Source organism: Eucyclogobius newberryi, unplaced genomic scaffold (genome assembly GCF_026437365.1).
Source record: "Eucyclogobius newberryi isolate DKJ021-1_F unplaced genomic scaffold, fEucNew1.0.hap1 SCAF_90, whole genome shotgun sequence".
Taxonomy (NCBI): Eukaryota; Metazoa; Chordata; class Actinopteri; order Gobiiformes; family Gobiidae; genus Eucyclogobius; species Eucyclogobius newberryi.
The window spans coordinates 37,192-58,470 of NW_027316533.1; the positions used below are offsets into that span (position 1 = coordinate 37,192).

General features: G+C 41.8%; 1 protein-coding gene across 1 annotated transcript; it reads left to right on the forward strand.

The window, feature by feature from the left end:
• Positions 1-1,140: 1,140 nt before the first annotated feature.
• Positions 1,141-21,181, forward strand: pla2g7 (phospholipase A2, group VII (platelet-activating factor acetylhydrolase, plasma)). Its single transcript, XM_072439537.1, has 10 exons — positions 1,141-1,292; positions 1,923-2,073; positions 2,618-2,711; positions 3,163-3,231; positions 5,153-5,324; positions 5,939-6,052; positions 6,785-6,876; positions 7,687-7,857; positions 7,926-8,074; positions 20,302-21,181. Exons 1-10 carry the CDS (start codon positions 1,200-1,202, stop codon positions 20,400-20,402), a joined length of 1,206 nt encoding a protein of 401 aa, XP_072295638.1. The 5' UTR covers positions 1,141-1,199; the 3' UTR covers positions 20,403-21,181.
• Positions 21,182-21,279: the final 98 nt, after the last annotated feature.

Genomic DNA, 21,279 nt, shown 5'->3' on the forward strand with positions numbered 1-21,279 from the left:
ATTGTTTTTGTAGAGGTGATGTTATTGTAGCTAACCCATGCTAACCATATTAGCCTGATCTGTCAAACTGAAACCACTCCCAGAGACGTTTCACCTCTGAACAGTTGCATTATTTGCGTAGTCATGTTACGAAACCGATGTAGAGAAACAGGGAGTGATTTTGTATGACAAAAGGCGGATTGTGTTAAATGTATTGTTGTGTTTAGTTAGATGTTTGGTCATGGAGGAAGTGTAGAGTTTTTAGTGAAGAGGATTTACGAGTGGACAAAGACAGGTGAGACTTTTACCATGAACATTTTGTCTTGGAGTTAAAGTACTTCTTTCACTGGCACATGGTGTATTTAAGGTCAGACACTGCAGGGGAACATCGACATTTAGAGACATCCATGTCAAACTTGTTCTGTACTTTATTTTTATGTAAATGTATTAAAGGTTTTCATCATGTAGTGTTTTTGTATTTAAATAAGGTATTTTATGTGCAGAAATAGCCAAAATCACACACATTTGGAACAAACAAATTTATCAGGTGTAAATGTCTTGATTCATTTTGTTGACATATTAGATTTTTACGTTTTTGGATGTATTAGATCTCTAAATTGTTGTAAGAATTGAATGTTGCCACATTTTTGGAGGTAAAACTTGAATAAAAGTAAAAGATTGTAAAGTTTGGTGTCTCTAGGTGCTTAAATTTAAGGCTGATCTTTGTGTCCCTGTGTGAGAATGCATTGTGAGGAAAGCTATTGAAGTAACAATGTTCCATATAAATCTATGGATAAAAGATGATTCAGTGGAATAATAACACATCTTTAGCTGTATATTGGACAATGTTTTAATGTTGTTGATTCCAGATGAAAGCTTAAACTGACAAAAACAGAAAAGAGTTTTCCCGGTAGTGTCTCGCCTTAAATAAATACTTAAATATCTCAAGTCAAGTTCCACAGTTTATGCTGTGTGACTGCCGCTGTTACGTTTGTGTAGAACATTCTGTTGAACATTGTATCTTGATTTAAGAACACATTATTTTAAATGATATTTATAATATTGTTATTAAATCTACACAGTTGTCTCCTGACATGTTTGAATCATATTTACGGCCTATGGGTTGAACCATGCATTAGTCAGGTTTCTGTGTTTTGACAGAGCAGAAGTTCTGGAGGTACAGAAGGTTCTGGAGGGTCAGGACACTTGGACTGGTTGTGATGGGGAACAACTGCAGTAATCTGGGGATTCCTCCAGGCAAAGGCCCTCATCCTGTGGGCTGCACAGACTTCATGTTGGACCACACTGTTCAAGTGAGTCTTATCACACTTTAATAAAGCATCATGTAAAAGTAACGTACAGTAAGGTCTGATTATCAGCGACACTTCACATTCATTTTGTAGTTTTATTACATGTTAAACCAAATAAAGGTTGAAATATTGTGACTGATGGGTTTTAGTTTGAGCACATTTATGAAAAGTGTTTTTTTGATGAAAATCGTACATTGTTTAATAATTTGTTATAAAGGGTATTTTGGTGTGTGTTTTAAAGGCTGTACTTTTCCTCATAACATGATGATCAATATATGATTACTTTATTATTGACTGGTCTCGAGCATTTCCCCTGTAAAAAAATAAAATTAATAAAACTAAATTTGGATCAGTTGTTGCAACCCAACATTTAACAATAGTTTTTTTCTTTAGTATAAGTAAGGACCTTTTTTTTTTTTTTTCAAAGCTGCAGAGATAAGATAAGCTACAGAAAAGGGCCTTGACCAATAATCCTGGTGTGACTGAAAAGTGACTATTGTCGGGTCAATAGTTTGTAAATGATAAATATAAATGGCACATTAGAACAAACAAACATATATAGCCTGATGTCTAGGAGGTTAATCATATTTTATCATAACTTAGTGAACACTCTTCTTCTGTTCTCCTCGACAGGGAACCTTCTTCCGTCTGTATTACCCGTGTCAAGAGTCGGATAAAGTGGAGAAGCCTGACTGGGTTCCCTGTAAAGAATACTTTTTGGGTTTGGGCGATTTCATGAAAATCAACCGAGCGTTCAGCGAGAGGATCTTCAACTACCTCTTTGGTAAATTATCCTCGGGGCCTCTGTTTTTATGAACATGATTCGATGCCGTTGTAGTCCATTTTTATTACTCAACACTACTCAACTGTCCGTATGATTTAAAATTTTGTGAATTATTAGGTGTAGATTTGTCTATAATCTGAGCACAATTTACCTGTCAATGGAATAAGAAAACTTCTGTTAATATGTCAAGTTATTGAAGCAAAAATGAATGAATAAATCTGACTTTTTAGCCTAAAATAACTAAAAAGAAGTAAAGAAAGTCTGGACTCTGAGCCGTGCAGTCCAGGCCGCTATGACTCATGTAGATAATCCTCTTTATTTGCCATGTAAGAGCAGTATGTATGACCTTGGGGTCATGTGTCATGCTGTTTGACCTGACCAAAGTAATAATGACCGTAACCACAATCCTTCACTCTATTGTCACATGTATGTTTTGTTGTTGTTTCTGTGCAGATTTTGCATTAACCACAGACTTCGGTGGCCCAGTTGTTTCAATCATGTCATTTGATATCTGTTATTGACGTCATGTGATTGTGTGTTTCAGGCTCGTATAAGATCCCAGCCTACACAGACGCTACCTTTAAAGCTGATGAGAAGTGTCCTGTTGTGATTTTCTCCCACGGCCTGGGAGCATTTAGGTACAAGTGCAATTAAAAGTGTTGTGATGCTTTTACTATGACATAACACGTACAGTTTTATCACAGATGAGCAATTTAACCACAAAAGTCCCACTGACTTAGACTCTTTCTGGAGACGGAGCATCAGAATTTTCAGATCGTCAAATGTTAAACCAATAGAGATTTTAATCTGTGAACAAGGCGACTGAAGTTTGCAGCAGTTTATCGGGTTATAATACATTTCTGTCACACAAAACAAATATGATGTGATTATTGTATGTGAAATGATGCTTATTGTTGACTTTAAATCCAGCCTTTTTGCACCTGTAGTCTGTGAACTCGCCTGGTGTTCTTTTATATTAAGTTTACTTTTATGTACGTGTATGTCACTTCTAGCATAGTTTTATTATCAATTCATCTGACAGCATTTGGACTGATCTATTATACTGATCTTATTTTATCTGTGTCCTAGGACTTTGTATTCAGCTGTTTGTGCAGAGCTGGCGTCTCAGGGCTTCATTGTGGCGTCAGTTGAACACAGGTCAATTTTACTGCTTCACTTTGTATATTTGTACATTTGGAGTGGCTCTGGAGTGGGTTTGGTCTTCAACTGTAAAGTAAATCTCTGCCTGACAAACAATACGAAACAATACAAAGAGTGCGATCTGAAAACCAAAAAAATCACTAGATTAAAGATTATCCTTGTGGTAGTGACTCAGCATAAGTCATGAGGTGAAATGTGGTCAGCCCAGTTAGTTTCTGTGGGCAGCAATTTGTGTGCTAATACTATTTAATCTGAAACACACTTACAGTTCTGTGAGTCAGAGTAAACATTAGCATATCATGCTGGGCGCACACATGCCTTTGCAGCAGCGCCTGTGTGTTTTTCTGTGAAACTGTCTAAAGGCAGCGCCGACAAAAGCAGCGACCAGCTCATCACATTTCACACACAAGAGGGCCACGTGGAGACGAGCATAATGGACACGGGCCAGAAGCATTTCATTCAGTCTTAGTGACGTGTGTGTGTGACTGTGTGTGTGTGACTGTGTGTGTGTGTGTCTGTGTGTGTGACTGTGTGTGTGATTGTGTGTGTGACTGTGTGGCTGTGTGTCTGTGTGGCTGTGTGTCTGTGTGGCTGTGTGTCTGTGTGGCTGTGTGTCTGTGTGTGTGACTGTGTGTGTGACTGTGTGTGTGTCTGTGTGGCTGTGTGTGTGACTGTGTGTGTGACTGTGTGTGTAGCTGTGTGTCTGTGTGTGTGGCTGTGTGTGTGACTGTGTGTGTGTCTGTGTGGCTGTGTGTCTGTGTGTGTGTGTGTGTGTGTGTGTGTCTGTGTCTGTGTGACTGTGTGTGTGACTGTGTGTGTGACTGTGTGTGTGTCTGTGTGTGTGTGTGTGACTGTGTGTGTGTGTGTGTGACTGTGTGTGTCTGTGTGTCTGTGTGTCTGTGTGTGTGTCTGTGTGTGTGTGACTGTGTGTGTGTGTGTGTGTGTGTTACTGTGTGTGTGTCTGTGTGTCTGTGTGTGTGTGTGTGTGTGTGTGTGACTGTGTGTGTGTGTGACTGTGTGTGTGTGTCTGTGTGTCTGTGTGTGTGTGTGTGTGTGTGTGTGACACTGTGTGTGTGACTGTGTCTGTGTGACTGTGTGTGTGTGTGTGTGTGACTGTGTGTGACTGTGTGTGACTGTGTGTGTGACTGTGTGTGTGTGTCTGTGTGTGTGTGTGTGACTGTGTGTGACTGTGTGTGTCTGTCTGTGTGTGTGTGTGTGTGTGTGTGTGCGTGTGTGTGTGACTGTGTGTGTGTGTGTGTGTGTGTGTGTGTCTGTGTGTGACTGTGTGTGACTGTGTGTGTGACTGTGTGTGTGTGTGTGTCTGTGTGTGTGACTGTGTGTGTGTGTGTGTGACTGTGTGTGTGTGTGTGTCTGTGTGTCTGTGTGTCTGTGTGTCTGTGTGTCTGTGTGTCTGTGTGTCTGTGTGACTGTGTGACTGTGTGACTGTGTGTGTTTTTTTAACCTGTGCAGTGTCTTTGAGGAAACACAAGGGTTAATATGTGGGAAAATGTCATGCTTTTTTATGTGGTAGTTTTTTTTAGGTAATTTATAGTTATCTTCAGTAATCTAATTACTTTTGAGTCATAAATAGATTACTTTCAGAAGTCATTAATCAGATTAGTTTTATAAAGTATTTGTTGTGCCCTTGTGTTTCTCCTCATTAGTAATTAGACACACAATTCAATTACGTCAACCTTGCTGCTTCATGTTTTCTCCTCTAAAAACATTTATCTGTGTGATTGAATAATAGAACCCCTTCGTTACCATAGTAACATATAATTATAATAATCACTAGTTCATCCTAGTAAACATGTGGTTTTAGTGCTGTTGAATAAACAGATTAGACGTGTGTTTGGGCGGAGGAATCCCCTCAGCACCAGTCAATCTCTTCTAAAGTAGTTTGTGACTGTTTCCACAGAGACGAATCGTCCTCAGCCACGTATTATTACAGAGAAATGACGGAGGAAGAGAAGGCAAAGCCGAGCGCACTCAAAAGCTGTGCGTCCGACCCAGAGAACCTGGAGAAGGTGTGGATGTACTACAGAGCTCTGAAGCATGGGGAGAGCGAGTTCCCCCTCAGGAACAAACAGGTACTGCACATTCAGCCTTCACACTGTGGCATTTAAAGACCAGAGAAAACCAGAGAGCTGCATTAGCCTCTGCTGATGTCAGAAGCAGCGAGTGAATTATTTGTATTGATTCGAGCTACATTTTCATATATACTTCTGTCTAATCACCGACTTCAACTTTAATCTTTGTTTTATTGGTGCAATTATCAAACAAAAAAGGTACAGTTATTTAGATAATAAAACATCCTCAGCAAAAAACTAAACACCTTGTCTTTTTATAGAAAACCTTGTTGTACCTGTAGTTTTGACCTCCACAAACATGTCCTGAAATGCTTTAAATAATTAGTTTATCATTTCATATTTCAGTCTTCTTTAAATGAAATTGTTTCTGATGTTGTATACAATTTGCCCTCTGAATCCTACTTTTTAAACGTGTATTGCAAATCTAATTGCACTCGCAGTACTTACCAGAAGAAGTGTAATTAAATACTTTTTGCCCTATTTTCTGTAGTTGCTCCCAGTAAAAAAAAAAAAAAAGCATTATTTTTGCAAACCTTTGTAAATAAAGCTTTTTCTGACCCGTTAATAAAGCGTTGAAAGCCGTCTTGAGGCTGACGTAGCTGTTGTTTTTGCAGGTGAAGCAGAGAGCGGACGAGTGTATCCTGGCTCTGGAGAGACTCGAAGAAATCAACTCCGGACGAGCGCTGCAGAACGTCTTGAAGACTCAGTTCGACTGGACCACTCTGGAGGTAACGGGACCATAGAGTACAAATGTAATCAAGAATATAACTACAGCCTATAAAACAGTAAGGGAAGAGGTACTCGCTTTTAATACTTAAGTAAAAGTACAGATACAGCAGTAGCACACTAAAAAGCTACTCAAGTAAAAGTACCTGATTTTAAAAACGGTTAAATGTTATTTCAATAAAGATTTTTGCATATTTTTGTCAATTCGAATCCATTTCTTATTTTTTCCAGTGAATTTTATGCATATTTTTTTTGTTTGCTCAAAACTGGAGCTTGATCTCAAAACCTTGTCGCAGAACATCACTATGAACGTGCTAAAAATGACTTCTTAAACCACGTGAAAAGTACTTTATGCTGTTCAGTCTAGTCTAAACATTTAATGGAGTAGAAAGTAAAGATTCCTGCTCTTTTATTTAGTTCATTTATAACACATAAAATACATTATCAGTGACATACAGTTGCACAAAGAATGAATGAAAAGGAGCAGAAAGAAGAGCAATCTTATGTTATCTCCCCACATTTCAACTTGTACTTAAAACAAACTCTTAAATGAAGTACAAATACAATACTTTTACGTTTGTACTTGGTCACTTTCCTCCACTGTTTGTATATTAAATCTGTGATGCAAATTTTCTTCATCAAGTTCACCACGTTTGCCACTTTGGCGATACTTTTTTGCCTATTTTAAACTGTGCACTCACGATACATTGTGTGATTTCTCTTTTTTTTAACAGAATTCCATGGACTTGTGCAGATTGGCCGTGATGGGACATTCGTTCGGAGGAGCCACCGCCATCGAGGCTTTGTGTAAAGAGGTCAAATTCAAGTAGGTCTCAACCGAAATCGGAGCTCAAAAAGGTTCCGTTTACTCAAGCAGTTATTGGCACAGTAGTTTAGGTCCGTGCGGATAATGTGAGGTCACGAGTCGTTAGAATGTATCGCAATATTGTGAGGATTAACGTTGTTGAATTAATCGATTGTTCACGATTATTGACACCACGACCAAAACGACAATAAAATCCTAAATTCCTCCTTGTTTTCGGAACACGTTTAACGCTCTTTAATGTGACCGTCTTTATGAAATTAAACTCTCTGAATGATCAATTTGACATAAACGGCAAGATTAAAAAGCACTTTACATTGAGGTTCACTTTTTTGAGGAAAGCGTGAGGAGAAAATACTTATTTTTGCTTCTAAAACCGTCACATTTCTTTTAATTTAACTAAAAAAAGACCTAATTGTGTTTGGAAATGGTCACTTTTTCTTGTCACAATTATGATTTTTAGTCTTTATGGTTATATTGTGACCTAAATAATCCTGATTATCGGCGCACAAATACACTTTTGAAACATGGCAAAATGGATTAAATCACACATGTTGTTCTGGAGATGTGCGACATTATTAAATCTGTTAAAAAAGAGCAGATAAAAACTAAAATGCACAGAACGTCTAATGTAGTCTTATATTTCTGGACTTTTGCGGTTAATTTTATATTCCGTTGACATTTGTGCAATACTTGAGGCACAATTCAGCACATTCCTGAATATTCTTATAAAGATAATTCAAAAAACATATTTATTTTTATGTCAATATCACCGTTAAACTGAGTGAAACATGTAAACGTCTTTCCCTGGAGGTGTGGCATTGCGCTGGACGCCTGGATGTTCCCTTTAGATGAGGAGATCTTTCCTCGAGTGAAGCAGCCCATCTTCTTCATAAACTCCGAGCGGTTCCAGTGGGCGGGAAACATCAGCCGCATGAAGAAGCTGGACTCGGCGCTCATACAGAGGAAGATGATCACCATCAGGTACAGCTCCCGCTTAATTGTAACGCAGTCCGTTCCTCTGAGATGGTTTTAACGCGCTTGTGTGGCAGAGGAACCGTGCACCAGAGCTTCCCAGACTTCACCTTCCTGACGGGAAACTGGATCGGGAAAATACTGAAGCTGAAAGGAGAGATTGACCCTGAGCTCGCCATAGACCTGTGCAACAAAGCCTCTCTGGCCTTTTTACAGCGGCACTTGGGTGAGAAAACATCTATGAAACTGTGGAATTAATCAAAAACTAAATGTAGACGACGAGACATATGGCTTTAGCTTATTGTGCCTTTAAGAACCTGGCTTTTCCCATCGGATCTATCGGTGTGGGAAACGATCAAGTCAAATGTAGTGACTCAGAGAATAGAGTAAAAAAGTATTTAGAGGAATACCTGAATACTACGACGGAGTATAAGGGCCAAACAAAACAAAAAAAAATGCGGGGCGCCACGAGAAAAAAGTAATTAATGAATGACTTTTTTCTCAAAAAATCTCATAATTTAAAGACAATAAAGGCAGATACGCGGTTCACTTTCAGCACCATGTTACGGGCTCCCCCCCAGTGTTGCATAATGGTACAGTCCAGTAACAGCGTTGTGTTTTGTATGTTTAAAGCTCTGAAGCTGATCTGCACTGAGTCAAATGCATCAGTCTGGAGTCTTCATAACACACAAACACGCCACCACCAGGACGCAAATGGCGCTTGGTTAAAAGTGAATACAAAAGCCCACAATAGATGTCGATCTTTATAATGCGGGTCTTTTAGACATTACAAACAATAATGTGCTCGGTGCAGTGTCACATGTCAGGCCCCGGACCTGTAAAATGACGTACTTGTGTATTGGGTGCTCGCGTGTGTTGGAGCTGCGCTCATCCATATTGTATGGATGATGTATGGATGATGTATGGATGATGTATGGATGATGCATGGATGATGCATGGATGATGTATGGATGATGTATGGATGATGTATGGATGATGCATGGATGATGTATGGATGATGCATGGATGATGTATGGATGATGCATGCATGATGTATGGATGATGTATGGATGATGCATGGATGATGTATGGATGATGCATGGATGATGCATGGATGATGTATGGATGATGTATGGATGATGCATGGATGATGTATGGATGATGTATGGATGATGCATGGATGATGCATGCATGATGTATGGATGATGTATGGATGATGCATGGATGATGTATGGATGATGCATGGATGATGCATGGATGATGCATGGATGATGTATGGATGATGCATGGATGATGTATGGATGATGCATGGATGATGCATGGATGCGGCTGTGGCACGGAGCACGGCTGCTGTTCGAGCCCATGATGCACTACTGGTACTGGAGAAAGTAAAGCGTTTATCCAACTGTCAGTGACCGCGGTGAAGTTAGTTTCACGTTGGACGTTGGACATTCGCCTCCGCAACTAGAGCGGGAGCTTCCTCTGAGTGTGCCCCGCCTGCAGTAGCTCGACGCGGGGAGCTGCGCGCTGAAGTGCCGCTTGGTACGCCAGTTAGGGACCGACTCTAAAGTACCGTTTGTTTAAAAATGTTATCTTAAAAAATATCAAACGTATTTATATTAAAAAAAAAAAAAATATTGAGCATGAATCCAAGTTGCTAATATTAGATGCATTAGTCCTTTTGGGCTGAAAATTTTCAGCTGAAGATTATTTTCAATAGCTCCTAAATCAGCTAGCCTAGATAGTAAACACTAAGTGATTATGGTAGTTTGAGTCTCCAGGTATCACACACACCTTTTACTTTTTCAAATTAACCCTTTATAGATTTTTGAAAGATTTTTTTTTTCTTCAAAAATCAAGGATTCTTTTCAATAGCTCCTAAGTCAGCTGACCTAGAAAGTCAAACCCAAGTTATTATAGTAGTTGTGGTCTCCAGGTATCACGCACACCTTTTACTTTTTCAAATTAACCCTTTGAAGATTTTTAAGGAATATTTTTCATCAAAAAACAAGGATTCTTTTCAATAGCTCCTAAGTCAGCAAACCTAGAAAGTCAAACCCAAGTGATTATAGTAGTTGTAGTCTCCAGGTATCAGGCAGACCTTTTACTTTTTCAATTTAACCCTTTTATAGATTTTTAAGGAATATTTTTTGTCAAAAATCAAGGATTCTCTTCAATAGCTCCTAAGTCAGCTGACCTAGAAAGTCAAACCCAAGTGATTATAGTAGTTGTGGTCTCCAGGTATCACGCACACCTTTTACTTTTTCAAATTAATACCCCTTTGTAGATTTGTAAGGAATATTTTTCGTCAAAAATCAAGGATTCTTTTCAATAGCTCCTACGTTAGCAAACCTAGATAGTAAATGCTAAGTGATTATAGTAGTTGTGGTCTCCAGGTATCACACACACATTTTACTTTTTCAAATTAACCCTTTGTAGATTTTTAAGGAATATTTTTCGTCAAAAAACAAGGATTCTTTTCAATAGCTTCTAAGTCAGCTGACCTAGAAAGTCAAACCCAAGTGATTATAGTAGTTGTGGTCTCCAGGTATCACGCACACCTTTTACTTTTTCAATTTAACCCTTTTATAGATTTTCAAGGAATATTTTTTGTCAAAAATCAAGGATTCTTTTCAATAGCTTCTAAGTTAGCAAACCTAGATAGTAAACGCTAAGTGATTATAGTAGTTGTGGTCTCCAGGTATCACGCACACCTTTTACTTTTTCAAATTAACCCTTTATAGATTTTTAAGGAATATTTTTCATCAAAAAACAAGGATTCTTTTCAATAGCTCCTAAGTTGGCAAACCTAGATAGTAAATGCTAAGTGATTATAGTAGTTGTGGTCTCCAGGTATCACGCACACCTTTTACTTTTTCAAATTAACCCTTTCTAGATTTTTAAGGAATATTTTTTGTCAAAAAAAAAAGGATTCTTTTCAATAGTTCCTAAGTCAGCTGACCTAGAAAGTCAAACCCAAGTGATTATAGTAGATTGAGTCTCCAGGTAACACACACCTTTTACTTTTTCAATTTAACCCTTTTTGAATTTGAAGGAATATTTTTCGCCAAAAATCAAGGATTATTTTAGCAGTTAGCAAACACCGTAGAGTTGCTGAACTGACTGATAAACGGTCAAGGAAACGGCCTGTGCTACTGGACCCTGGACCACAGAATGTCAGCAGAGCTTTGAGGCCTTAAAAGCCAAGCTCACCACAGCCCCGGTACTTTGCCTATTCTGACTTCTCCCTCCCATTCATTCTGGAGGTTGGTGCAAGTCATGCTGGATTGGAGGCAGTGCTCTCCCAGGACCAGGAAGAGAAGGTGCGACCTCTTGCGTACGCCAGTCGAGACCTGCGCCCAACTGAGCGCAACATGTCCAACTACAGCTCCATGAAGCTAGAGTTGTTGGCCCTTAAGTGGGCCCTGACTGAGAAATTCAGGGAGTAACTGCTAGGACACAAATGCGTGATCTATATGGACAACAATCCCCTGAGTCATCCCTCCTCAGACACACTGGGAGCTGTTGAGCAGCGCTGGGCCGCCCAGTTGGCCTCTTTTGATTTTGAATCAAAATATCGTTCAGGTGTAAGTGTAACCAAAATGCTGACACTTTGTCTCGCCAGCCTGGCACTTCCTTACAGGAAGTGGCAACGGGAACTTGGGGCACATGTCTGCCTGGGCAGTTAAAACAAGCCCTACAAGGAATGGTTACACAGGCAACACAGTCCCTTGTGACTTTTCAACCGCAAGTTGCCCCTGCTGACCTCCGCGAGCTTCAGCAGTCTGACCCCGCCATACAGGAGATCCTGACCTTTTGGCAACAAAATCGACAGCCCACTCGTGAAGAGCGACGAGCCCTCTTTTCGACTGCCCTCTTAGTGCTGGCCCAGTGGGACCGCCTGGTAGAGTTAGAGGGGCTGCTGTATCGGCAGGTGTTTCGTCCTGACGGTGGTGGGGCTGTGTATCAACTCCTTCTGCCTAAAGCCTTGGTCCAGAATGTCCTCACCCAGGTCCATCAGGAGCATGGACACCAAGGAATAGAGAGGACTCTGGCCTTGCTGTGTTCCCGGTGCTATTGGCCAGGTATGTCACGGGAGGTAGCCCAATGGTGCCAGGCTTGCGAGAGATGTCAGCATGCAAAGGACAACCAATCGGTTCCTCACGCCTTTATGGGCCACTTACTGGCTTCACAGCCAAACGAGATCCTTGCTATCGACTTTACCCTGTTAGAGCAGACCTCCACTGGTCTGGAAAAAGTGCTGGTCATGACTGACGTTTTTAGCAAATACACACTTGTAGTTCCAACCCGCGACAAGCACGCTTCCACTGTGGCGCAAGTCCTGGTCACAGAGTGGTTTGCAAAGTTTGGTGTGCCGGCACGCATACACTCAGACCAGGGACTTCTGTTTTGAGAACATTGTTCCCTCCCGGACGGTGCGGTGTTTTCCAAACAACAAGCCATGGATTACCCGTGAACTGAAGGCTCTGCTAAAGGAGAAGAAGAGAGCCTTCAGGTCAGGGAACAAGGAGGAGCTGAGGACTGTGCAGAAAAAGCTGAGGAGGAAGATCAGGCAGGCTGAAGCCGGCTACAAGAGGAGGATGGAGGAGCAGCTGCAGCAGAAGAACATTCAGGGAGTGTGGAGAAGCCTGAAAACCATCTCTGGCTTCAAAATCCCCCCTGCCCAGACAGAGGGGGGTCTATAGTGGGTGAGTGATTTAAATGCTCACTTCTTGAGATTTGATTGGTCACCCGCCCCTCCCCCTGCACAGCTGCATGTTCCCTCTTCCACAGCTGGACAATGTCCTGCATCCGTTCCTCTTCATTTCTCCGCCCCGGACCATCAGCTCCCCACTTCTCCTGGACTCACCCATCCCCCCAGCACACAGTCCCCTTGCCAACCACTGACTGTCACAGCAGCACAGGTGAGGAGTGAGCTGAAGAGGATTAAACTGAGGAAGGCAGCAGGACCTGACGGCATCAGCCCCAGGCTCCTTAAGTCCTGCGCAGATGAACTGTGTGGAGTTATGGAGCATGTCTTCAACATGAGCCTGAAGCTGAGGGTGGTAACACAGGTCTGGAAGACCTCCTGTCTGGCACCTGTGCCCAAGACACCGCGCGCCAAAGACCTCAACAGCTTCAGGCCGGTGGCTCTCACGTCCCATCTGATGAAGACACTGGAGCGGCTGGTCCTGGACCACCTCCGCTCCACCGTGAGCTCAGTCATGGACCCGCTGCAGTTTGCATACCGGCCTGGCATTGGAGTGGAGGACGCCATCATCTCCCTGCTGCACCGCTCTCTCTCTCACCTGGAAAAGCCTGGCAGCTCTGTGAGGATCCTGTTCTTCGATCTTTCCAGCCCCTTCAACACCATCCAGCCGCTGCTCCTGAGGGACAAGCTGGAGACTGCTGGTGTGGAGTATGACCTGGCAGAGTGGATCCTGGACTACCTCACGGACCAACCCCAGTTTGTGAGAGCACGGGACTGTGTGTCTGACACTCGGACCTGCAGTGTGGGGGCGCCCCAGGGCACTGTCCTCGCGCCCTTTCTCTTCACCCTTTACACTGCAGACTTCAGACACGACACTGCAGAAGTTCTCTGATGACTCTGCCATCATCGGACTCATCACGGACGACGATGATGCAGAGTACAGGGGACTGGCGCAGTACTTTGTGGACTGGTGTCAGCGGAACCAACTCCTCATCAACGCGGGGGTGATGGTGGTGGATTTCCGCAGACGCCACCCCACTGCCCCCTTACCAGTGAACATCCAGGGAAGGGACATTGAGAGAGTGGACTCATACAAGTACCTGGGTGTTCATCTGAACCACAAACTGGACTGGACTCATAACACAGACGCACTGTACAGGAAGAGCCAGAGTCGGCTCTACCTCCTGAGGAGACTCAGGTCTTTTGGAGTGACAGGGCCACTCCTGAAGACCTTCTATGACTCTGTGGTGGCATCAGCCCTCCTGTACGGTGTGGCCTGCTGGAGCAGCAGCATCGCAGAGAGGGAGAGGAGGAGGCTGGACAAAGTCATCAAGAAGTCCAGCTCCGTCCTGGGCTGCGCTCTGGACTCGGACAGAAGGGTCCTGGCTGGATTCACATCTATGCTTGATCATGAGTGTCACCCCCTGCAGTCCGCTCTGGAGAGCAGCTTCAGTGAGAGACTGATCCACCTTCGCTGTGTGAAAGGTTTCGCAGGTCTTTCCTTCCTGCTGCTATCAGACTTTATAACTGTGATAAAATGTGAATATATGATTATATTTCTGTGATATATTTTATCTGCATAATAGTGATATTTTATCTGCATCATTAGTCTAAGAGTAGAACGGGTGTGTGACAAACTGCATTTGTGAAGGGGTTGTAAAGATGGGCCAAAGGATGTTGCCCCAGGAGGGGGTGTGACAGCCCAGAGGAGTTTGGGTAATGTTTACCCAAGGCTTGATCTCTAGGAAAAATACCAGCTGTAAAACAAGTGCCTTGATGTGAGGCTGACCAATGAGAAATGTGACCCGCCTATTCCAGAATATCTAATAAAACCAACCAGCATGGGAAAAAACGGGGTGAGACGCAGGAGGATCACGCAGGCTGCGTACCACAGCCTGCGTGATCAGTCCCGGCGTTTTCTCCCAAGCTTGCCATACAAATGTCTGATATTTCTGTGTCGTTTCATGTTCTAAGTTGAATTGTGTTCTTGATGTGTTACGGAATAGCATCGGTGTTTGTCTAATTCCATGACAATAACTAACACTGTTAGTCCTGAACACTCGCAATACTGACTTAACAATGTGCAATTCTGTCATATGTGCAATATGTTCCGTCGTGACACATATTCATGTGCAATTACTGTCGTGATCACATGCAATGGTATTTATGTATTTATGTATTTATTTATTTATTTTTATCTTTATTATTTTTCCCCTCCATCCCTTGTTGGGTAATGGGAGTTTTTGTTTATAAGAGATCTTCTACTGAAAGTGTTTTTCAAACTTCCTATAAGTGATCTGTTCTTTTCTTCTGTATCTACCTCTGTATCTACCTGCGTTGCATCAATGAAATTTCCCCATGTGGGACAATAAAGGAATATATTATCTTGTCTTATCTTACTCCGTACCACCCAGCAGGAAATGGGCAGTGTGAGCGGTTCAATCGAACACTTCACAATATGTTGCGTGCTCTTCCTGCATCCCGTAAGAGGGACTGGAGTGGTTGCTTACCCCAGGTGCTCTACGCATATAACACCACTCTCCACCAGTCCACTGGTGAGTCTCCATTCTTCCTGATGTTTGGGCAAGAACCACGTCTGCCTATTGATTTCTTGTTGGGTAGGGTGCAAGACCCCGTGGGGGGGGGAAGTGTGCATGAGTGGGTGTTACGACCACCTGGCTCAACGGCAGCCAAACAAAGAGGGGAGTCCACACAGCACTCACAATAATTAATAGTATATTTCTATTATAAATAATCAGGCCCTGACAAAATAAACTAATGTATCTGTGTAGATGGCAACTAACTAAGTGTAGTGTGATATGTATCGTTGCAATGAAAATGTGCAAAAATAAACAGAAATAAAACTGTGCTGCCACACAGTACAGCAACCAGTCTTGGGGCGCGGCGAGAGAGAGAGAGACTGCTCCCACCAGCCTCCCTTATATCCAGGCTGGCTCCACTCAAGCCAAACGATCCTAAGGTGTGTTAGGAGGGACCTGCAGTGGAGAGAATCACCTGGCAACCAGGAGAGGGTGCTGACTCCCACTGCCCAGGGAGCTGACACCCCTACAGAATCCCTAGGTTCGTAACAGTGGGTGAAAAGAGCACCAGACGCGTCTTCAGGTGGCTTTCAACGGGCCAAGAGAAAGATTGCGTCTGGCGGCCTCACGCAGAAAGGCAAATCATGACCAACGGGTCAGAGATGTGCCATTTAAGGAAGGCCAGCTGGTGCTACTTCGCGATTACAGTGCTAGGGGTTGTCGGAAGACCCAAGACCTGTGGGGTCCTCAACCTATGTTGTCCTGCAAGCCCCAAGGGAAGATGGTGTGGTACACGGTGGTACACGGTGGCTCCTGTGGATCAACAAACCAAGGTAAAAAGGGTCCACCGATCCCTGTTGAAGGTCCTGCTTTGCAGTGACTCCCCTGCCACTGTCCCTGGTGTGAATCCTCCGGATGCACCTGTAGCACCAATCGTAGAAGATGAACAGTCATTTGAGGATGAATTGTTTTTACAGCCGCCGGTGCGGCAGCCAACAGTTGTGCCCCAAAACTCATCCCACGTCCCATTACACGTGCCGAGTGCTCAAGAACCATTAGTTGCTCTCCCCACCGTGGTCACTGACCAGGCTCCGCCAGCAATTGACCCTGTGGCCAATCCTGGCTTCAGCGAGGCATCTGTACGCTGGTCCACTCGCACGACTGCTGGCCAATACCTAAATCCCCACCGTATTCCAATGTCCCTAGTTGAACAACCATCCGGCCAAGGTGCTCCTGTGTCACCCTCCAGGCTGACACAAGCAGTTTTTAGGCCTTGGTGTTAAGTTGTGTTTCATCGTTGGGGCGACGATGCATTTCGGGGGGGGGGGTGGAATGTGGCAATATGGGCTGTAGAGGCCTGTGCTGAGGGTACACTTACCTGCCGCTCCGTGGCGCTCAGCTGGCAGACTATTTAAGCGCGCCCTCCTCATCCGCCTCTCCATTCCAGGTAATGACAATCCCGCGGCTTCGATTCATTCATTTCACAAATTCATGAATTAAATTCTTCCGGTAGTGCTGCTGCAGTGCCACAGGCACCCATAATCCAGTCCGGGGCTCTGGCAAATCACCTAGCAGGTAATGAACTCCCAATTCTCCTCAGTCATTCAGTTTCAATGCTCCTAAATCCCGGTTTGCCCCAGATACACCGGTCAAGTACACCCGTTTGGCTTTTAACGCCTTGTCCATGACCACGCGCCGCAGATTGCGGCGAAGGCGCTGTTGTGCGGCAAAAGCTGGCCAACGTTGCATGCGCTGGTCCACTCAGTTTGGATGCAGCCTGTGGTGTGGCGCGATCCCATTGAGCAGCTAAGGAAGTATCGTGTGCTACTCTGTCAACCATGCCCGGTATGTGCCGAGAATTTATTAAGATCAGTTTCGATTGAATGTAGTAATTCCACTGGTAATATTGCAGGTCTCCTGTGGTGGTCCGCAGCGGCTTGAGCACGCCCCCCTCTGCTGTTTAGTTCCTTCTTGGCTTCTTTTTTGTTTTGTTCCTGCTCTGTTCTGATCCTGTATTGTGCCTATTTTGCTGTCCTGTTTTGTTCCTGTTTTGTCCCTATTTTGTTCTTATTTCGCCTACTATTATAATAACTTGGGTTTGACTTTCTAGGTCAGCTGATTTAGGAGCTATTGAAAAGAATCCTTGTTTTTTGACAAAAAATATTCCTTAAAAATCTACAAAGGGTTAATTTGAAAAAGTAAAAGGTGTGCGTGATACCTGGAGACCACAACTACCATAATCACTTGGGTTTGACTTTCTAGGTCAGCTGACTTAGGAGCTATTGAAGAGAATCCTTGATTTTTGACGAAAAATATTCCTTAAAAATCTATAAAGGGTTATTAAATTGAAAAAGTAAAAGGTGTGCGTGATACCTGGAGACTATAACTACTATAATCACTTAGCATTTACTATCTAGGTTTGCTAACTTAGGAGCTATTGAAAAGAATCCTTGATTTTTGACGAAAAATATTCCTTAAAAATCTATAAAGGGTTAAATTGAAAAAGTAAAAGGTGTGCGTGATACCTGGAGACTCAAACTACTATAATCACTTAGCGTTTACTATCAAGGCTAGCTGATTTAGGAGCTATTGAAAAGAATCCTTGTTTTTTGACGAAAAATATTGCTTAAAAATCAACAAAGGATCAATTTGAAAAAGTAAAAGGTGTGCGTGATACCTGGACACTCAATCTACTATAATAACTTGGGGTTGACTTTCTAGGTTACCCGATTTAGGAGCTATTGAAAAGAATCCTTGATTTTTGACGAAAAATATTCCTTAAAAATATACAAAGAGTTAAATTGAAAAAGTAAAAGGTGTGCGTGATACCTGGAGACCACAACTACTATAATCACTTGGGTTTGACTTTCTAGGTCAGCTGACTTAGGAGCTATTGAAGAGAATCCTTGATTTTTGACGAAAAATATTCCTTAAAAATCTATAAAGGGTTATTAAATTGAAAAAGTAAAAGGTGTGCGTGATACCTGGAGACTACAACTACTATAATCACTTAGCATTAACTATCTAGGTTTGCTAACTTAGGAGCTATTGAAAAGAATCCTTGATTTTTGACAAAAAATATTCCTTAAAAATCTATAAAGGGTTATTAAATTGAAAAAGTAAAAGGTGTGCGTGATACCTGGAGACTATAACTACTATAATCACTTAGCATTTACTATCTAGGTTTGCTAACTTAGGAGCTATTGAAAAGAATCCTTGATTTTTGACGAAAAATATTCCTTAAAAATCTATAAAGGGTTAAATTGAAAAAGTAAAAGGTGTGCGTGATACCTGGAGACTCAAACTACTATAATCACTTAGCGTTTACTATCAAGGCTAGCTGATTTAGGAGCTATTGAAAAGAATCCTTGTTTTTTGACAAAAAATATTCCTTAAAAATCAACAAAGAATCAATTTGAAAAAGTAAAAGGTGTGCGTGATACCTGGACACTCAATCTACTATAATAACTTGGGGTTGACTTTCTAGGTTACCCGATTTAGGAGCTATTGAAAAGAATCCTTGATTTTTGACGAAAAATATTCCTTAAAAATATACAAAGAGTTAAATTGAAAAAGTAAAAGGTGTGCGTGATACCTGGAGACCACAACTACCATAATCACTTAGCATTTACTATCTAGGTTTGCTAACTTAGGAACTATTGAAAAGAATCCTTGTTTTTTGACGACAAATATTACTTAAAAATCTACAAAGGGTTATTAATTTGAAAAAGTAAAAGGTGTGCGTGATACCTGGAGACCACAACTACTACAATCACTTGGGTTTGACTTTCTAGGTCAGCTGACTTAGGAGCTATTGAAGAGAATCCTTGATTTTTGACGGAAAATATTCCTTAAAAATCTACAAAGGGTTAAATAGAAAAGGTTAAAGGTGTGCGTGATACCTGGAGACTACAACTACTATAATCACTTAGCATTTACTATCTAGGTTTGCTAACTTAGGAGCTATTTAAAAGAATCCTTGTTTTTTGACGAAAAATATTCCTTAAAAATCTACAAAGGGGTAATTTGAAAAAGTAAAAGGTGTGCGTTGTACCTGGAGACTCAAACTACTATAATCACTTAGCGTTTACTATCTAGGTTCGCTCATTTAGGAGCTATTGAAAATAATCCTTGTTTTTTGATGAAAAATATTCTTTAAAAATCTACAAAGGGTTAATTTTTTAGCCCAAAAGGACTACGACATCTAGGATTAGCAACTTGGATTCATGCTCAAAGTTCTTTTTTTTTTTTTATAAATATGTTTATATTTTTGAAGATAACAAACGGTACTTTAGAGACGGTCCCTAACTGGCGCACCAAGCGGCACTTCAGCGCGCAGCTCCCCGCGTCGAGCTACTGCAGGCGGGGCACACTCAGAGGAAGCTCCCGCTCTAGTTGCGGAGGCGAATATCCAACGTCCAACGTGAAACTAACTTCACCGCGGTCTGTCAGTGAATGATGCGTAACAGGAAAGGTGCTGCTAACGCAGTGTCTCGTCTTGTAAGAAACGCACACGTAAGACATGGTTTTAAAGGACAGGAAACACTTTGTCTATAACAGGCTTTTATGTAGTTCTAAATCTAAACTGTCAACTCATCCAAGCCCGTTCTTTTGCGTCCTGACCGTGGGGCTGAAAGTGAACTGATCACGTCACTTTGAATCGGCGCCTAAACTATGACTTTTTCCCCGTTAATTAATGACTTTTATTATTAATGACTTTTTATCATTAATTAATGACTTTTTTATCATTAATTAATGACTTTATTCCCGTAGCGCAGCGCTTTTTTTTTTTTCTTGGTTGGCCCTTATACTCTTACTGATTACATTGACTCATACATCTGATTATAAATACATTTTTGGTCCAAACAAAACATAAATAATGCAGACAGACATTTGATATTTCTAAAGGACACTCAAAAACTTGAGGTGTAAGAAATGTAAATCATCAACTCCTTTGTGCTCATTTTAGCACTTTTTTCATTAAAGAATTACTCACACGGAGGATTACTGTCGATATATCACTCAAGTAAAAATGATGTGATGTGACAAAAAAAAGTAAATTAAAAATAACAAAATGTCTGTTAACCACAACATATTTGGACGTATTAAACTTATATTATAGTCAATATCACTATATTGACTAAAACATGATGAATTGACAGTGTCGTTGGGAAACTTTATTGATCTCGTGAACTTTCTCAGGCCTCGATAAGACCTTTAACCAGTGGGACCCTCTGATCGACGGAGAGGATGACAACCTGATCCAGGGCACGAACGTCACGGTGCTGCAGTCGTCCATCTGAGCCCGGTTTGGGTCCAGATTGTGCTGTCCTCGCGTAAAGCCTCTGGACTCTGATGCGCACGGGTTGAACAAAGCTCTACCTCAGTAGAAGTGTGTCGCTGTTTGTTTGAGACCTGAAGACTTGTTCATAAACACCGTCGAAATATGGGCTTCCTCTGAACCTCCTGATGAATTAAAACGTCAGGGAACACAAACCGTTTCATGCTTAAGATTTCAGTGAAGGCGACTGTTCCTCCAACTAAATTGACCAGTTTAGCATTTTTATTTTGAGACCTGTTATAGTGGTAAAAACAATAGGATGACGTATATCTGAAAAGCATCTTAAGAGGAACACTTATTGTGCTTTCAGCTATTTTAAAACAACAGAACCCTGGAGCAGGTTTACGTCTGCCTTAAGTGTGTGAATGAGCCTGGAATTAGACCCAGAAATATGTAAATCATAGATAGTGTTTATCCCTCAACAGTCTCAGCTGTGCATGTATTTGTAAATCGATCCCGGTGCAGATGTTACTCGCCTCCAGCAGACGAGATGCCGTCGCCACGGTGCCCGCAGTGTGATTACGGGAAATATCCTTCAGTTTAGTAAATCAGGACAGATGTGAGAATGTACCTTCAACAATGCAATAATAATGGGTAACCTACGATGTTTCTACTGTATCTTTTAATTTTAAACACTAACGGAATCAATCATCCGTGTGCTTCCTCTCCACCGCCGCCTTTGATACTTTTATACATCTATTCGTCCACAATCTGTCAATAATAAATTGTGTTTGTATGAAATTATCTGTCTGGTCATTTTTGTAAAAAGTTACAACAACCACGTTGTTTTAAATATTTATTGTGCAAACTTAAATTGTTTAATATTGTTTTTTTTTGCA